General features: G+C 39.4%; 1 protein-coding gene across 2 annotated transcripts in view; it reads right to left on the bottom strand.

The window, feature by feature from the left end:
- The window catches only part of LOC145355865 (P2X purinoceptor 4-like), a 39453-nt gene that overhangs the window by 10196 nt on the left and 12728 nt on the right, over positions 1–16529 (bottom strand). For both annotated transcript variants that reach the window (XM_080208300.1, XM_080208301.1), the window contains exons 4-9: positions 13269–13341; positions 11696–11792; positions 8401–8481; positions 8165–8306; positions 3577–3713; positions 302–395 (exon numbers count right to left, since the gene is read on the bottom strand). In XM_080208300.1, coding sequence (XP_080064426.1) covers positions 302–395; positions 3577–3713; positions 8165–8306; positions 8401–8481; positions 11696–11792; positions 13269–13341 — 624 coding nt within the window. The remainder of the gene's footprint in view (positions 1–301; positions 396–3576; positions 3714–8164; positions 8307–8400; positions 8482–11695; positions 11793–13268; positions 13342–16529) is intronic.

Raw genomic sequence — 16529 nt, 5'->3', positions numbered from 1 at the left:
TGTACAAGTGTTAGATTATTGTAAGGTGTCATGATTTTCACTGTCACCGTGTCCCACTTGTGTAGGAGTAGAGACAGGCATCCAAGGAAGTTTACTCCCTACAGCCTATCTCTCGATTCTGCAAATATAGTTTTAAATGTTGGGCCATATTCCCTTGACCTGGTGGCAGATTTAAGAAAATCTGATCACTGGATTGGATAGTTTTATATCTGAAGATCAAGAATTCTAATTATCTGATAGGATATTTTGATTCTGACGTGCTTCAAAGCAATTAAAATAAAAGTAATAAATATTTACTTACATGTCCAAAAACTTCAACCTCAAATCGTATTCCGTATGCTTTGAACAATGTTCTTGTTTCTATTCCACCCTTATTTATGAAGTATTTAGCAAATCTGGTTTTAATTTAAAAATATTAGACAATTCATCGACTGGATAAAATAAACAATAATTTATTCTGTTGTCCTTTTGATATCTGAATCATGCTGTTAAACCTTTACCCCGCCCTGTAATTACTGAAAGACCAAACCAATGTGTAGAAATGCGCTAAACACAGTGCAGTGTTGTTTGTCATTGAGTGGTCTGCAATTCTGACTGTTCCTTACAGTATGATAATAAGGAACTGCATGATAGACAGGGTCCAATAAACTGCATAATGGCTTGTTTCTCAATCAATTATGAAGATTTCCAGTTTGGATCAGCTTCTTTTTTAACTTCTTATTGAATTAATAAGTATGAAATAGAATTTATGTATTTTTGCCCATAGTCATGTAATTGAGACATAAATAAAGATCTTCATGAGAGATTGTGGATGCAAGTGTGTTACATTCATCATTGCACTATGCTCAAACATTTCCATACTTTAACAACTATCCATCAGTCTCTGTACCCAAATGCATCTTAACACATGGTAATGGTTCTGCACCCACATCCGATGACCAATTTTATTTTTAAAAGTTCAAATACTTGAAATGTTTTTATACCTAAGAGGAATATTATGATAGGAGCTTGGAGCTTTCCTTAGCCTCAACTGCTTATGCTGAGTTTAGTTTGTTTACACTACTCTCTCAATCCACGATACATGAATGAGATGGGCAGGAAATTGAGATAAATAGACATAACTAAATTGTGCTTAATTTTGAGTGTGACTTCCCAATTACACCCTGAAGAAAATTCACCCCATAGCACCTACAGCAGAAAATCATGCCATCTGTCCAACTCATCAAAACGAGCTTTTAATACTCTTAAACTGCTTGCCACACATGTCCCTTGCTTAATATCCTTACATATTGCTTCAAGCTTGCCTTTAAATATGTCAGTGCAATCTACTCCAATTTGTGGCTACAAGATCAACATTCTTACCATACTGAAAAGGAATTCCTTCCAAATTCCTGTCTGTTAGGGCAACAAAAAATAGGTGACTTGTTCTGAACTTATCCACCACTTCTCCACACTGACAGTTTCAAATATTATCATACTTCTAAAAACCTCCATCATCTCTAAGAGTATCAGTCTGCTCAATCTTTCCTGGTAGCTACATTCTTTCAATTCTAGTAACATCTTTGTAAACCTTGTCTACACTTTCTGCATGACTTCAGTGTCTTTTTTGAAGTATGGTGATCAGAACTGCACACAGTAGACTAAGTACAGACCTTCTATGGTTCTGTATAAACTTAACATTTACCTCTCCACCCCAGTATTCTACTGCTACAGAAATAAATCCCAATACTTTATAATGACCTTATCAATAGATGGTTACTTTGTGATTTATCTAACTTTATTCCCAAATCTCCTTGCTCCTCTACCCTATTTTGTTTCTTGTTTTCCATCCAATTAATGTATCCTCTTTTTTCCTGACAAAAATGGAACACCTCATTTTGCTGCACTGAATTTGCCATACACAGTACAAGTCTATTTATGACTTCCTGTATTTTGGTGAAGCCCTCCATATTATTAGCTATGTCCCTAATTTGGTATAATCTGCAAATTTCAGCACTCCCAATTTCTGAATCAATGTAATTCATGGAAATGATGACCTAAGTGGTCCAAGCATAGACCCCCCATGAAATTTCATAACCCACTTTCTGCCAGTTCAAAAAGAATGCATTTAACATTTATCCTATTGGTTTTTTTTGTAGCTATATTTCAATCCATTCTGTTCTATAGATCCTGATTCCACAGGTAATCACCTTTGTAATGTCTCTTCAGTGACATCTTATGGGAGAGCTTCTAAACTCCATGTACATCACATTCAATACATTGAAAAAAAACAAAGAATAGATGAAGGCAAATAATTCAATAAAGGTTGGTTAATCATAGCCTTTCTTTCAAAAAAAACATGCTATTTTGAATTCTATTGACTTTCTCTGGTGTTTTATTATCTAATCATTTAATAAAGATTCCAGTAGCTTTCCTACAACTGATGTTAAGCGAACTGGTCTATAGTTGGCTATTAGTTTGATCTCCCTTTTGAAGATAGGAATTATATTTGTTCTGGCATTGGTCCTTCACTAATAATCAATCAAGGTAGCCAGGGTATTATCCCTGTACTTAACCCTAATTTCAAAGAATAGAATACTCTGCCAAACCAAATCTCTATATAATTAATTTGGGTTTTACTACACTCATGATGCAAGTTGCTTTGGCCCATCCAGACAATGAGAGTTTTGGGATGAGTCTAGTGCTAGAAGAAGAGTTTGGTGTGAAAATCTCATAGTTTGCAATTTCTAAACTGAGCTAATTGATCCCAGCAGAAATGTTGCTTTCCATCCTCTTCAGCTAAAGATTCTACTAATCATCATTTAAAGATTCCCTGGGGGAACTTCAGATATGGGAAGAAGTTGAGGCTCCCCCACCAACTTCCCAAATACTCAAATGAACACAATTGAGTATCTCGCTAATACGATCAAGCTCACAGAGGGAGAACGTTGTGGCAAAATTACATATGAATTTGGTTAAGAGTTCATTCCCATAACCAATATTTCATATTACTCATAAACTCAAGTGGTTAGATTTTTTGTTTCTGAATCAGGCTCCACAGTTGCAAGATGTGAACATTTTTAAAACCATCCTCATCTCCTCTCCTGAAAATGCTGATTCACGTTGAGGTATGGTTCCATGAATACTGACAGTAGTTGTGACCACCCTTTGAATGGATGGTCACCAGATGTGTCAATGATTCACAGTCAAATCCAATCCCTATTTCCAATATACATTCCATCTACAGTAACTAAACAGGAGTGTAAAATAAACAAAATGCTGAACATACTCAGCAGGTCAGAGAAAGAAACAGTTAACCTTTCACAAGGTGACCTTTCATAAGGAGCATGAACCTCGTTAATTTCTCTTCCTCCCCTTCCACTCCAACTTCTGAAGGATTTAAAGCCCACGAGTCACAATGGCTGGTATAACTAGGCATTAGGGCCCTTGACCCCTGGGTTTCTCACCGCAATGGAAAGTGTATTCATCAACTGAATGTATTCCCTAATGTATTCATCATTAGGGAAGTTCAGAAAATTAAAATTTATTTTGGTGTTGTTTAATCTCTATTTGAGATATTTTCAAATGAATATATACCTAAAATTATAACCAGGCGATACCGTTTCACCAAAGTTTTTGTTGTCAAGGCGGCGAAAGGTATATTTAGGAACACACTTAGATGTAGATCGGTCCAGATTGCAGTTCCACACTACTAAAATCCCCATCACTCCACCCTGTAAAACAGATAAAATTCAAAGGAGAAATTGTGTGAAATAAAACAATTCATTTTTAAGAAAGAATGATTGCTAATTCAACTCCTGTCCTTACTGTTGCGCAAAGATCTCCTGTTCCTGACATTTTACTGCAATGAGGCCTACAATTTGAAAATTTTGGGGGATTGGTAAGACTAAAATTTAGTTCTTACCTTAGAATATAGTTTTTTCAAAATGTCATTGAGCCTACAGAGCTGATGTCCTTATGGTTGCTCCTCGAAAGCGGAGTCACAAGTGGACAGAGTGGTAAAGAAGACATTCAGCACGCTTGGTTTCATCAGTCAGAACACTGAATACAGGAGTTGGAATGTCTTGTTGAAGTTGTACAAGAGATTGGTAAGGACGCACTTGGAATACTGTGTGAAATTCTGATCACCTTATTATAGAAAGGCTATTATTAAACTAGAAAGAGTGCAGAAAAGATTTACTAGGATGTTAGGGGAATTGAAGGATTGAGTTATAAGGAGAGGCTGGATAGACTGGGGCTTTTTTCCCTGGAGCAGAGGAGGCTGGGGGTGATCTTATAGAGATCTATAAAGTAATGAGGGGCACAAATCAGCTAGATAGTCAATATCTTTTCACAGACATAGGAGAGTCTAAAGCTAGAGGGCATAGATTTAAGGTGAGAGGGGAGAGATACAATAGGGGCAATTTTTTCACACAGAGTGGTGAGTGTTCGGAACAAGCTGCCATAGGTAATAGTAGAGGCAGATACAATTTTGTCTTTTAGATAGTTATATGGGTATAGAGGGATATGGGCCAAATGCAGGCAATTGGGACCAGCTAAGGCCACAGGGCCTGTCTCCATGCTGTAAACCTCTATGACTCTATAAAAGTCCATTAGTTCAAATGGTAAGTCCATATCAAGTTCTATAGTCCATGTTCCCAGTTTTTATTCTCGGTGTGTATTGCCCTCATTGCTTGCAGGGAAGCTATAGATGCATTGCAATTGCCCTAATTTCTCCTGATATAGGGTAATCAAAATCACTTCAAGCACTGAAAGTATATGCTTATCAGAAGATGATAGGATTGGACTCTGTTGCGATGGGACCCCACAGGAGTATTTGCCTAGTCACTTTGTTACCATAGCTAAATGGCATAGACATCATCTCGGACAGTCAAAATTATGCTGGCCACCATTTAGTGAGCCAGTTTCTCATTCGCCAGCCAACTGAGACCCACTCCTCTCCAGTTCCCTCATCATCATCATGTCGCAGGTTCAACCCTGAGGGAGTGCAGTGAAATCTAAACTGTTGAAAAGGGATGAAAAGTCAGCTCAGGGGTCTCAAAAACAAGAAATGAACAAAAGAAGTATCTAAAGAGAACAAAAGAGCAAACAAAAGTGATGGATAAACATAAGGGACAATGTAATGAATGGCAATTGGCTTTAGCGGACCTTCAATGAAGGCATGCAAATGCTGCATTCCTACCATCATTTTGTTAGTAGCTGGATCTTTGCATGTGAAGGATGGCAATTTGATGATATGCTGTGGAGGGCAATGAGTGCTTGTAGTACCATACTCAAAATAATTCAGTGCCTTCAGGTGTCAGGAAATAAAATGACAGGGAGAAAGACACTAAACTTACAATATAATTTGTAGTAGTACATCTGTCAATTGGAAAATCTGAATGTGAGCAATACAACAAAAGAAAAAAAATCAACAATATTATAGGCAAATAAGAACTACGATTAATTTATGACATTGATTCTAAACATCAGGAAAGGCTATGGCAGGTGAGGACCTAAAAACTATCATCACGAAAAAGTGTTGGGCAAGCTAATGGGGCTAAAGATAGACAAGTCTCCTGGCCTTGATGGAATGCATCCCAGGGTACTAAAAGAGATGGCGGGGGAAATGGCAAATGCACTAGTGATAATTTACAAAAATTCGCTGGACTCTGGAGTGGTTCCCACAGATTGGAAAACAGCAAATGTGATGCCACTATTTTAAAAAGGAGGTAGACAGAAGGCAGGTAACTATAGGCCAGTTAGCTTAACTTGTGTAGGAGGGAAAATGCTTAAATCTATCATCAAGGGAGAAATAGCGAGACATCTGGATATAAACTGTCCCATTTGTAAGACGCAACATGGGTTCATGAAGGGCGCGTCATGTTTGACTACTTGGGTGGAATTCTTTGAGAACATTACATGCACAGTAGACAATGGGGAACCTGTAGATGTGGTGTATCTGGATTTCCAGAAGGCATTTGACAAGGTGCTGCACCAAAGGCTGCTGCATAATATAAAGCTGCACGGTGTTACGGATAATATATTAGCATGGATAGAGGATTGGTTAACTAACAGAAAGCAAAGAGTGGGGGTAAATAGGTGTTTTTCTGGTTGGCAATCATTGACTAGTGGTGTGCCTCAGGGATCAGTTTTGGGACTGCAATTGTTTACCATTTACATAGATGATTTGGAGTTGGGGACCAAGTGTAGAGTGTTAAAATTCGCAGATGACACTAAGATAAGTGGAAGAGCAAAGTGTACGGTGCAGAGGGACCTCGGGGTCCTTGTGCATGAGTCGCAAAAACCCAGCCTGCAGGTGCAGCAGGTGGTCAGGAAGGCTAATGGGATGCTGGCCTTCATAGCGAGGGGGATTGAATATAAAAGTAGGGAGGTCTTGCTGCAGCTGTATAGGGCATTGGTGAGGCCGCAGCTGGAGTACTGTGTGCAGTCTTGGTCGCCGCACCTACGCAAGGATATTTTGGCCTTGGAGGGAGTGCAGAGGAGGTTTACTAGGCTGATACCGGAGTTGAGGGGGTTGAGCTATGAGGAGAGGCTGAATAAACTAGGCTTGTACTCGTTAGAGTTTAGAAGAATGAGGGGAGATCTCATTGAGACGTATAAGATGATGAATGGGATGGATAGGATAGAGGTGGAGAGACTCTTCCCACTCAGAAAGGACAGTAGGACTAGGGGGCACAGCCTCAAGATAAAGGGGAGTCGGTTTAGAACGGAGTTGAGGAGGAACTTCTTCACTCAAAGGGTGGTGAATCTCTGGAATTCTCTGCCCGTTGAAGTGGTGGAGGCTGCCTCGCTAAATATTTTTAAGACGCGGGTTGATGGGTTTTTGATAAGCGAGGGGATTAAGGGTTATGGGGAGAGGGCGGGAATGTGGAACTGAGCCACGACAGATCAGCCATGATCTTATTGAATGGCAGGGCAGGCTCAAAGGGCTAGATGGCCTACTCCTGCTCCTATTTCTTATGTTCTTATGTTCTTATGACGCTTAAAGTCTGCAAAGGAATAAGATAGTCTAAGTGAGTGGGTGAGGGTCTGGCAGAGGAAGTACAATGTTGGTAGGAATAACAGCAAAATGGACTATTATTTAAATGGTAAAAAATTGCAGCATACTGCTGTGCAAAGGGACCTGGGTGGCCTTGTGCAAGAATCACAGAGTTGGTTTGCAGATGCAGCTGGTAATTAAGAAGGCAAGTGGAATTTGTCCTTCATTGCTAGAGGGATGGAGTTTAAAACAATGAGATTATGATTCAGCTGTATAGGGCGTTGGTGAGGCCACACCTGAAGTACTGTGTACAGTTTTGTCTTCTTACTTGAGAAAAGATACACTGGCACTGGAGGGGGTGCAGAGGAGGTTCACTAGGTTGATTCCGGAGTTGAGAGGGTTGGCGTATGAGGAGAGACTGAGTAAACTGGGTCTGAATTCATTGGGATTCAGAAGAATAAAGGGAGATCTTATAGAAACATATAAGATTATGAACAGAATAGATAAGATAGAAGCAGGGAAGTTGTTTTCATTGGCAGGTGAAACTAGAACTAAGGGGCACGGCCTCAAAATAAGGGACAGCAGATTTAGGACTGATGTGAGGAAGAACTTTTTCACGCAAAGGATTGTGAATCTGTGGAATTCCCTGCCCAGTGAAGGAGTTGGGACTACCTCATAGAATGTTTTTAAGGCAAGGATAGATAAAGTTTTGAACAGCAAAAGAATTAGGGGTTATGGTAAGCAGGCGGGTAAGTGGAGCTGAGCCCATAAAAAGATCAGCCATGATCTTATTGAATGGCAGAGTTGCCAAATGGCCTACTTTGTCTCCTAGTTATGTTCTTATGTTCTAAGATTGTCATATTCTATTTTATTTCCATGTACCTTTGTTTTCCTTTACACTTGTTTTGTCACCAGATCGCAACCACATTCTAGTCCACTCAATCTCTCAAATATCAATTTTCATATCTTTAACGGTATAATGCAATAAAACTTTCTGCACAGGATGTTCGTTGTTTAAAAATTTAGCCATTGTATTAATGTAATCTTCACAAAATAGCCGCTGCTTTTATACAGTGCTCACTTGGGAGAGTGGGGTCTATAGATAGAAACAGTACATTGCAGAGCATTAGAAAGAGATGAGCAGCTCTTTAACAGGTTATATTTGAACAATTCTACACAAACCTGAACAGCTAGTCTTTGAAAATCCTCTCCTGCTTCTTGAACCATATCTCCGAGGCGGAAAATTGGGCAGAAAGGATCATTTTTCCGATTGAATTGACAAGATTTTAAGTAGCTGGAATTTGCATTTGTCAATATATTTCTCCTGCAGCAACAGAAAAGGAATATACCAGTTTTTTTCCCTATATTGTGAACATATGTGGTGCAAACGGGCAATTCAAAACAGCCATGAAACTTACTTTGAAAAATTAAACTTGGGGAAGGTAATGCTGTTCTTTATTAATACTGTGAAGTTCTCAGCTGCTCCAAGAATCGCAGGCCTATAAACAAAGATCATTTCCAACATTAACATAAATGCTAATACTCTTTTAATTCATTTTTCTGAACTTTTTTAAAACTCATTCAGATTAATATACTCTTTGAATTGTTCCTATTGATAAATAATTAAAGGTACTCCGCTAATATGCATCAATTGCTTCACACTTTTCACCCAATAATGTCACAATTCAGGGTGACCTATCTCTGAAAAGCAAAAATTAGCAATTTCTGAAATGAAGGCTGGAATTTTGTAAAGTTGCTGAGATTGTCGCCCACTACTCGGAAAACAGACGGGAACTCTCGTCAGTTCCATGAGGGAGGCACAACCAAATCAAATGCCCTTCAGGCACTTAAGTAGCTGCTATTGAGGCTTGCCCATGATAGAAGTCTCACCCACTGAGAGCTTGTCACCAATGCCAGCAGGAGCAGTGACAGTTGGTGGCAATTAACCCTTTAGAGGCCTACGATCATTGTGGAACCTCAGGCTGAAGGTGAGTGAAGATGGGATGGGGTTCTGGAGGGCAGGAAGGTTGGAGGTTAGGCAGGTGGGGGCTTTCAGGGGCCACAACCCTGCCTGATGCCAAGTATCTAGATTGGGCACAGAGTGCCTAACTATGAGGGATCCCTTAAGAAGGTCACTGGTAAACTTGACTAATTATCCTGGACTGCTGGAAAGCCTTGCAGCCTCCATTTAATCCAAGCCATCACTAAACTGTGTTGGGCACAAGGACTATGGATATCAATTAATTCATTAACGAGCCAAATTGACATTCCGCCACCAGCAGCTAGGGATCCTCTGTCAGGCCCTTCTGCCTTCCCACATCAGGGGAGGCTTGGCTGCCACTGGGAGACTGACATGGGGCCTCTCCCATGATTAAGTGGACTGGGCCGCCATGTTACCTGCCACAATGGGCTGCATTAAATCCAGCCAAATGGTTTATTTGTTAAAATATCAAATATCTGATGAAACATGAATTAACATTAGTGAAATAGGCAAGGAAAAGAGGAAGCAACTTAAAATTGAGCAAGTTATTCAACTTTTTAAAATGTTGCTAATAAACTGGCAAGAAAAAGGAATTTTAGCCCAAAAAATTGTTGCAAGTACAGAATGTGTTTTCCAATTTTTAAATTTATTTGTAGGAAGAAATTTGTCCAAATGTATTTTTGTTTCTACCATACATTCAGTCAAATACTGATTATATTCATTGTATGAAGTTTACAATTCTTAAACCTATACCATGAAAACCTTGTAACATTGCAATATATACAACAGTCTGAATATTCTAGTCATATCAGTTCTTCAATACTTAAATGGGCGTGCTTTTTCTCCTTAGACCACTGTTACATCTTTTCTAAGTAAAATTCTGATTTTAATTCCCCTTACCACACTGAGGAATGATATTCCCGTAACCTGGAGGCTTTCCATGTTTGACTGTTGGTTTTCTTTGGCTGGTATCATTGTGATACAGCTCATCTGACACACAGTGGGCAAGATTTTAACTGACTCTGAACACATTCACTTAAACAGAGTTAAAAATTGGACACTTTATGACATTTTTTATTATCAGCAATATCTTCAACAGTGTGGCTAACTCCTGATCAATTCTTGCAAGAACAGAAGAGATGGCTAAATTAATGGGGAGAAATTGTTTTTTATTTAAAAAGTTTATTTATTTATTAATCACAAGTAAGGCTACATTAACATTGCAATGAAGACGCTGTGAAATTCCATTAATTGCCATACTTCGGCACTTGTTCAGGTCAATGCACCTAACCAGCACGTCTTTAAGACTGTGGGAGGAAACCAGAACACCCAGAGGAAACCCACGCAGACACAGGGAGAATGTGCAAACTCCACAGACAGTGACCCAAGCCAGGAATCGAACCCAGATCCCTAGCGCTGTGAGGCAGGGAGCAATCAAATTGGAAATCCTTAATAATCAAGGAGATGGCAAATTAGGTTCAATCCCTGGCCATTCCATCCAACAACGCTGGAAGAGTTGCTTGAGAGGACTGCAGATCCACTTAATTTTTTGTGAAGTTCACTTGAGTTAACAATTCAATGACTTGGAAAATAGCAACTGGGACTCCATCATTAGAAGTGCTGGTGAATTTTGCTTCAATCAAGGCAAGGTGTTCAACTTTTGGGGAATGGTATAAATGATTATGTGGAAGGGAAGGGCCAGATTGGAGAGTGTCATTGATTCATAAGAGCCAGGTATTGTTTAACCTAGATCTTATTTTAGGAGAATACAGATTTGGTGGATAAAGATAAGGAAGTGGGTAAGTACCTGAATTTCAGGAAGGTAATAATCCAAATGATAGGATGGAGACAGTGGAATAGGCAGCAGATGATATTGAACATGGGTAAGTATGAATTGTGACATTGGACATAAGTGAAATGTCAAATGTGTATTAAATGACATGATGTTTAAAGCAATGGAGTTGTAGAAATCAGGGACTTGCATAGATACATCATTAGGACTCAATTCAAAAGTTCAGCTCCACTGGGTTGAAGAAAGCAAATAAAGATGTTGGGATATAAACTATTAATGTGACTTACAAGGCTAAGATGATGTTATTGAAGTAGTATCCATAGAATCATGGAATCCCTACAGAAAAAGGCAATCATTGAATCTGCATCGACTCTCTGAAAGTGCATCCCACCAAGGCCCTCCCCTCCACCCAATCCCCTTAACCCTGCACATTTACTTTGGCTAATCCACCTAATCTACCATCTTGGGACACTTTGGCATGACCAATCTACACATGTCTGCATAATCTGCACATGTTTGAACTATGGGAGTCCTGTGCTCTGATGAGGCGTGTGCAATGTATAACCTGTGCTAATTGCAATAGTCCAGCAGTAAAAGGGGTAAATTGTTAGTCCTCAGTTTAAAAAAAATTAGCTCCACCTCCCCAACAATGTTAGATATCACCTGTGATCTAAGTTCTGTACCCCTGGACCTGAAGGAAACCCACATAAAGAATTGAACTTGGCTTCCTAGTGCTGTGAGACAGCAATGCCAACCACTGTGCCACCATGATGCCCATTGGTGAAACTGCATCTGGCTTCTTCGGTTCAATTTTAGTGTCCGTATTATAGAAACCATATGGAATTATTGAAAGGGACCAGAGCATTATCAACTTTTTAACCATTATTTAATCATGATTAAATAGTTCATCAACAGGACTTTTAACCAATAAGTTACTTACTTAGGAATAACTGCATCATTCTCCAAAGGGCACCAAGCAAAAATTTCACATGTTTTCACCTTTTCATCATATCTGACACATTTCCCAGTTAAAACTCCTAAAATTAATACAGAACACACAATAACATTTGTGAATTAAAAAAAACACCTTTTAGGCATTTCTCAATGTGAAATTTTACAAACAAATTTGAACAAAAATATGAAAAGATTAATGGGTTTTTAAATAGAAATTGACTTAAGGAAAGCGCTGGAAATGTACTGTATGATGGATTTGCACCTTTCTGATTGATTTCCATTCTTTCTATCTCAGTCATTATTAACAATATGAATTGAACAGGGTTGGAATTCTAAAAGCCTCAATCTCTGGCTGAGGCATGAAAACCAGCAAGCAGCTCACTGGCTACACAGCCAGCTTTTCTCAGCACATTGTATGGGACTCAATCCTGATCTGTTGACAGCACATATTGGACATTAAGATGCATACTGCACACGCTTTCCTGATATTTTCTATGGGTCTCCAAGTCATGTGTGGTGCATTGCCAAATTCCCAATATACATTCCCAACTGGAAAGCCTCCACACACATTTCAATGTGCTTTATTTTTAACTCAGGAACAGTTAAAGTGCCACAGAGACTTAAGTACTATACCCCAAGTGTTTTTCTGTTGATGTTTCTGTGCATTATGTAGAATCATAGAATCCTACAGTGCAGAAGGAGGTCATTCAGCCTATCAAGTCTGCACTGACCACAATCCAACCCAGGCCCTATCCCCATAAGCCTATGCACTCACCCCAGCTAGTCTCCTATGCTAACAGGCAATTTTTTTAACATGGCCAATCCATCTAACCTGCACATCTTTGGACTGTGGGAGGAAACCAGAGCACCCAGAGGAGATCCACGCAGACATGGGAAGAATGCGCAAACTCCACACAGACAGTGACCCAAGCCAGGAATCGAACCCAGGTCCATGGTGTTGTGAGGCAGAAGTACTAACCACTGTGCCACCATGCTGCCCAATGATAATGAATTGAAATTAGTAATTTCAGCCAAAGTTATATAGCTCAAGTATGGCATTTTTCCACCTATTGGAGAGACGTGGCATGTGCAATGTGCGTACTGGAAATTAAGATGCATAATCTTATGCATCTGTGCTAATTGCAATAATCCAGCAGTAAAGGAATAAATTGTTAGCCCTCAATTTAAAAAAAACTTAGCTCCATCTCCTCAACAATGTTAGCTGTCCCCTGTGATCTACGTTCTTTACCCCGGACCTGGCTTTGATCCTTTCAACTGTGATTACTTGTTTTACCGCCAGGTCAGAGAGGAAACTGTAACTCGAATTATGCATAGAAGATGTAGGATTAGTCAGACATACAGATTTGATGAAGGCTTATCATGTGCGTTTTTACTAAAGATCTCTTTTCAAGTCAGAGATTGAAAACCAAAATTTTTTTTAAAATAATGTTTGTCAAATAAGCATTGTGTGTAAAAAGATTAAGGACCAACAGTACTGTGTTTTCAGTCAGTATTTCATTCTGCATAATGCCTTTCCAGTAAGATAATAGTAAACGTACCACTGCTCCGTCGGTTATAGTATCCAGCTGTGCAATCATTGTCGGATTTGCATCTAGTCCTTTTATTTGGCAACTGAGAAAGATAAACATTAACTGTTTAAAAGGTTTGCCTAAAGCTAAAGTAAACTAAACACAACTCTCACACAATTTCACATCATGTTTTGTGTTGATCTGCAGTATCTTCTTGTGACAGGACACTTGCTGCAGAACATGTTTCAAATTTGTTTACATATCTTGTCAATATATTTGTACATCTAAACATGTGTTGGGATCTTTAGTGTCCTTCAGTTAAGTGTGCCATACCACATTTTTACATAGCTGACCTGCTGAAATTCTATGTATTTGTGACTATTTTTTGCCATTACAATGAGGATGCTTTGTAAATGTTTTAAAATGTTTTGTTACTTTGGCCAGTTAAGGTTTGTTCTGAATTAGATATCATCTCCAATATTTATTTGCAGAATAATAATATTCACCAAGTTAAAGTCTGAACCTCACAATTGAGACTACCATTTTTGTCACATTTACGCAATTAATTCCAGAACGCCGTACCTAACAGCTCTAATTGTTTTGAAAATACAATTTTTACTTCGGATTACTTTTGATTGCATAAAATTTTATCAAGTCATTTTTATACTTCCAATTGTCCTCTATAATTCTAGTGAAACTAAAATTATTTAAATCTGTTTGAATGACATACCTCTCCTTACTACTTTTTTTTACACAGAGGGTGGTGAATGTCTGGAACGTGCTGCACGGGGAGGTGGTGGGAGCAGATACGATAGCGGTATTTAAGGGGCATCTAGGCAAATAAGTGAATAAGATGGGAATGGAAGGATATGGACTCCGTAAGTGCATACAGTTTTAGTTTAGGCAGGCATCATGATCGGCACAGGCTTGGAGGACCAAAGGGCCTGTTGCTGTGCTGTACCTTTCTTTGTCCTGGTACATTCTGCTTCACATACTATTCCTCTGCAAACAAAGAATATACTCTTCAGATTTGGCTCATGTCTCCCAAGGAACCTGCCAATGAACCCTGAGCACAAAAATGATAGCCATATGACAACCAGGTAAGTCATCAGGCAAGTCAGCAGCGCACTCAAGGTGCAGTTCAAGTGTCCGTACAGATCTGGAAGCACCCTTCAATACTTATCATCAGGAACCTCCAGGATAATAATTCTGTGCTGCGCTCTGTAAAGCACAGTACAGCAGTGAGAACCTGAGGTGAATTAGGAACAGGCACTCAATGTTCACCATTAGTTGAGAATTCAAAAGAGAAGGAGAAAGATGGCTTACCAAATGCCACAACAGTCACTCAGAATGCTGATCAGGTTGCCAAGTACTCATTAATCACTCAAGAGTTTCAGTGAACCAATCAAACTTGATGAAAGTAACTAAAATAATTCTTTTTTTTATTCATTCATTGGATGTGGGCATTGCTGGCTGGGCTAGCATTTATTGCCCTTCCCTGAGGGCATTTAAGAGTCAAGTTATAGTTCCATTCCTCCATTTCTGAAAAGAGTAACTTTAAATGAAACAACTTCAAGCAAATCAGATTTCCCATTTCAACCAATGTAAAAGCTATAGGTCTGTTTCCATCAGAAAAAAATATAAAACATCATATCACATAAGTTGAAATACTGTACATTCTGAAATTCATATTTGTAAATGAAATAACTTTAATATATAAATTTAAAAATAGAAAATCAATGTGCTAACTCTTTCAATTTCTCTCCCAACTGCCAACACAGGGCAACTCTCTACTGCAGGCCGACTCGCTCACTAATTCGATCTTACTAGCTCTTTCTCTCTTGCTGCTTCTCTGTTCGACTGTGCTACTTCACTGTGAGGGAGAGCTCAGGGCAACAAGGAAGAAAGCGTGTGAAAGGAGCTGTGAGGGGGAGAGACAGGCAGGGGAGTGGCTGGTGAGAGAATCAGTGAGAACAAGAGAGATTCTCGGGGAGCAGGAGAGCGCCTCATCACAGAAGAAACTCAGCCAATGGGAGATGTCACTCTAAAATGGCATTGATTAGGTCATGTAAGCTCTGTCAGCCCCAGTGCAAAATGACGCTAAGGTGAAAGTATGAAAACTAAGTGTGCATACCAGACTTATTATACATACAATGCTAACGTGAAACAATGCTGAATGAAGCAACTTAAAACAGGGACCTGCTGTATCACATCCCCTGGCCCCTGCATCTCCCCCACCCCCAAATACATAGCAGTCCCTTAAACACCCACTGTACATCTATGAATTGGTTCCTATTAATTCATGTCTTTGCATTCAGCAACAAGCACTGATAATGTGTAAAGTGTGGGTCTGCTAGGATGTCTGGTATCCAATCAGAATGGCTATGGTCACAGCATGCATTGGGGGTTGATTTGATTTCAGGAATTAAAGTTCCATGGAGGAGGTCAGTCTACCCATTGAAGAAGACTTTTTTTGGATCAATCCGTTAATGCTTGTCTGAACATCTTCATCCTTTCTGCAATTATGGACAATATGTGTGACATGACTGCCAATACCTCATAGATTTGTTGCTGTCCCTCTATGGTTATCTCTTTCATCATCAGCTCCTGAGATTCAGCATCTATATGCAGCTGTCCAGAGCTTGGAGCGGCATGCACACTCCATCATGGACTCTCCATAGGTGTCCTTACCATCACTTTCTGCTCATGTTAGCATTTGCAAAGTCAGGAGATGAAAACTCAGCTGTTTAAATGGAGGCAAAGTGCTGGTGCCTGGTAAGTATATGTTCTGTATTGCTGCACCCTCTGAAGGAGTTGGTTCCTCCATGGAATTGTCATCCAGAACATCCATGGACTGCTGTTCTACGTGTCAAGGCCCTGGAGGGCAGTAGAATTAGTATTATTGTTACTCAGCATAATTAAAATGATTCAACTTCATCCAATGCTTCTGCATTGTGCACCTACTATTGCTTCCCGCCATTCAGAACTCACTTCTGTTATTATTGAGTCCATAATATTGAAATGTCTATGTATCCTGTATTTGGATAGGTACATGGACGGGAAAGGTTTAGAGGGATATGGTTCAAACACAGGCAAATGGGACTAGTTCAGTTTAGGAAACCTGGTTGAAATGGATGAGTTGGGCCGAAGAGCCCGTTTTCGTGCTGTATATCTCTATGATTCTATGTTGCTGAACACAGCAAACATAATGGGGCCACATTGTTGAAAGATCAGTACATTATCATATTGTTAAACAAGGTGTGCCAGAAAGTGATTTGGGTGGGAAAGTTT

This window comes from Carcharhinus amblyrhynchos, chromosome 20 (assembly GCF_965287045.1).
Source record: "Carcharhinus amblyrhynchos chromosome 20, sCarAmb.v2.hapA, whole genome shotgun sequence".
NCBI lineage: Eukaryota > Metazoa > Chordata > Chondrichthyes > Carcharhiniformes > Carcharhinidae > Carcharhinus > Carcharhinus amblyrhynchos.
The sequence above is the reverse complement of the archived record's forward strand: the minus strand, read 5'-3'. Positions and strand labels throughout refer to the sequence as shown.